Source organism: Adelges cooleyi, unplaced genomic scaffold (assembly GCF_023614345.1).
Source record: "Adelges cooleyi isolate 19-005CV unplaced genomic scaffold, UGA_ACOO_1.1 ACOO_flye_CR_arks_rails_tigmint_CR_PRNA_40, whole genome shotgun sequence".
NCBI classification, from domain to species: domain Eukaryota; kingdom Metazoa; phylum Arthropoda; class Insecta; order Hemiptera; family Adelgidae; genus Adelges; species Adelges cooleyi.
Genome location: NW_026096079.1, coordinates 882,807 through 886,172, shown reverse-complemented (window position 1 = coordinate 886,172; position 3,366 = coordinate 882,807). Strand labels below are relative to the sequence as shown.

At 29.4% G+C, this 3,366-nt stretch overlaps 1 protein-coding gene across 1 annotated transcript; it reads right to left on the bottom strand.

Moving 5' to 3' along the window:
• Window positions 1-461: 461 nt before the first annotated feature.
• On the bottom strand, window positions 462-2,052 carry LOC126841661 (uncharacterized). The gene is made up of 2 exons (XM_050578251.1): window positions 817-2,052; window positions 462-732 (listed from the first exon to the last, which is right to left on the bottom strand). Exons 1-2 carry the CDS (start codon window positions 1,946-1,948, stop codon window positions 527-529), a joined length of 1,338 nt encoding a protein of 445 aa, XP_050434208.1. The 5' UTR covers window positions 1,949-2,052; the 3' UTR covers window positions 462-526.
• Window positions 2,053-3,366: the final 1,314 nt, after the last annotated feature.

Sequence of the window (3,366 nt, the reverse complement as noted above, 5' to 3'; positions counted from 1 at the left end):
ATAATACATTAATTGGATGAAAACAATTTTCATCAAACATAATTAATCGTAAGACTTATGTTTTTTTAACAATTGTTATTGTTATAAAAACTTAACTTTAATGCTGAAATTAATTTCCAAAAAATACGGTATTCTTTATGTTTTTGAATATAATAATTAGTCAACAAATGGATGCATAGACTTACGGTGTGTACCATTTGTCGAGTAAATAAAAATAAACAATTGTTTCAAACGAAATATTTTATTACCATTGTACAATACAACAATTACATAGGAAAAATTTGCAAACTAAACATATTTCATTACAAGACTTATGTTTTTAACAATTGCTATTGTTTTAAAAATTTAACTAAAACGACGAAAAATACTCCTAAAATTACGGTATTCACACTGTTTTTGAATATAATAATAAGTCAACCAAAAAAAGGGAAATTTAATTTAAAAAAGTTAATTACAAAACATTTCAATAATTATTTTTAATACCATTTAATAAAATGCATAGATCATAGCAGTTAAAAAACAACGTTTAAACGGGTTTTTCAACAGTTTTAGGATTCAAAAACATCGAAATACGATCGCTATAGTCTCTGATAAACTTCAAGTATGATTGATATAATTTAAACTCGAGCGAATCTCCAATGTAGCGTTTAGTCTCATTAATAAATCCTTTTGCTGTACTTAAATGGTATTGAATAAAGTTTGATGGTTCCATATATTCTAATGGATGCAGACCTAAAATAGTGGATACTCTATTATATTCATTTTTAATTTTTTCAACCATAATGTCTTGGTTAAAATGATTATAATGGTCTATACCTTTTTTTAAGATAGTATTGAGTTCATGGAAGATATCGTCATCATTTAAATTTAACAAATCAATACCGTTTTGTAATATCAATTGAAAATCTCTTATATAAGAATTGACGCTTTCTTTTAATCCGGTAGTACAATGAACATACGGGTTATAGTTGTTCTTAATTATATTATTTAATTGAATTAAGAATTGCCATGTGGTTCGCAACAATACAAATCTTAATATGTCAATAATCATTAAATTAAGTTTTCCAAACATGAGTAATCCTTTGAAACCATGATGTTTAGGAAACTCTAAATAAGGCTTCATTGCTTGATTCAATATATTCCAATTATATTCATATACATAACAAGATGCATATGTTCTAAAACGGATTAGAAATTTAATATATATTTCTTCGATTGCGGTTTTTAAAAATGCTTCATTAATGTTTGGGTTGATAAAACTTTTAAGGCCATTTTCCAGATTGCCCTTGTGTAATTGATTTAGCAAAGTTTTATTATCAAGAATTAACTTACGTGCGCTATGATCATATGTAACTAACTTTCCAGAATTTATGATGAAATTATTTTCACCGTAACAATTATTAGTCTCCAGATATTTGTTGAGTTCAGTGACAACGAAATTATTTTGATGCATTATACTTTTCCGAATACCGCATTGTATCCACCTTTTTATCAAAGGTAATTGAAAGCATTTGCTCATGGTTATTGTGTGATTGTAAACTAACCATACTTCTGACACCTGTATTCCTTTTACATCTATAAAAGTACTAACCATTTTCACGGATTCGTCTAAGAATGAAATCAAATCTGTTACTAGTAAAGAATCGTCTGCTGCTTGAAAAATTTGGTCTACTATTGAAAAATGATAATGCGCACTGAAAAGATAACTGAATTTCAGTTGGTCGAATCTGGATGTTATTGCTTGCCTTAGGTTTTCATTAGATAAACTAGTGAAATCGGTTACTGCTAACTCATCGTTCTGCGTCTTATATCCAGTATTAAGTTTACTCACTTGTTTCAACTGTGTTAGTAGTTTTTCACGTTCTTCTTTATGATTATCGTCGCACATGAGCATCTTATGTTGGAATATGAAAATAACAAATAGGACACAACACTTTGTGGAAATCATTTTCGTAATATTATTTTCCAATATGATACAGTACAATATGATAATAAAGTTTTATAAAATCTATAATAGATCCGAACAGTTATAAACTAGCAATCATAATAAACGGAAACTCTGTACGGTTTATTGCTTTGTTGGGTACAGATTTGAATAACATACTATTTTGAAAATATTTTACTTTATTTACCACAAGTGTTTTTTGTTTGGATATACAGCTAAAAGGGTATTGGTTTACGTTATTATGTTTACCATTATAGTTTTTTTATGTGTTTTTAGACGCAGATGCTTTAACTGCCTAACCAACATTAAAAAAGACATCACCAAAAGTTCCTATTATTTGTCCATTTTTCTTCAAAATCTATTGAAACTGCCTTAAAATATAATATAGTATATCCAGGCTTGCTATGTGTTAGTAAACGAACAGTTATGTTCGTATGTGACTCATAACCTTCGTATATTTTTTGTTAGTACAAATGTTTTTGTATTGTAGGCGCCAGTCGATATATATATTTTGAAATAATACAGCGATGCTACTCGGTGTGTACCAATCGGAGAAAAAAAAACCATTGTATTTTAAACAAAATATTATATTATAATGTACAATAAACTAATTAGAAGACAACAATTTGTTTAATCTAGATCGAGTGTTTTCGTTAGATCAAACATATTTCATTACAAGACTGATGTTTTTACAATTGTTAATGTTTTAAACATTTAACTTTAACGACGAAATAAATTCCGGAAATTACAGTATTCACTCGGTTTTTGAATATAATAATTATTAGTCAACTTAAAATACCTGTAGTTAGTTTAAAAAAGTTTATTACAAAACTTTTAAAACATTATTTTTAACGAAAATGTTGCAATTAAAACATGAAAATGACATTTTTGCTCGTGATTTTGAAATTAAGTATGATATTATGTACACTTTTACTCATTCGATACGGTCTCCACTACATAAAAACTCTCCAAAACCCATATACAAGGGACACTGCCTAAGAGGAATTAAAAATTCAAGATGGTGGTTTTGTTTTTCTTAACTATAAGTTGAGTAAACAAACGTCTGTGCAAACGCCCCGTTGCGGTACACGTTCACGTTCTTAGGAGTTTTTTTTTCTTATTTTTAATACCCTTAAGTATATAATATTATTATCGTTTGGACCGCCAGACCGTGACCGGTCCAACACCGCATGACCAACCCCGAATGTAGGTGCTGCTCGCCCGTCGCTTCGGTTAACGTCTTCTTCCCGTCCTCTAATTCCGTGTGCTCCACTGTAGTTACTCTAATATCGTCGTAGGTGTTTTTTAGTGGTAATAAAAAATAATAGAATAAAAAACCCAAACGAGAAACAACCGCAGAGGTACGACGACCGCGATGACGATTGCTCGGTGGCAAGCCATTACGGTACATTCAGCGTTTA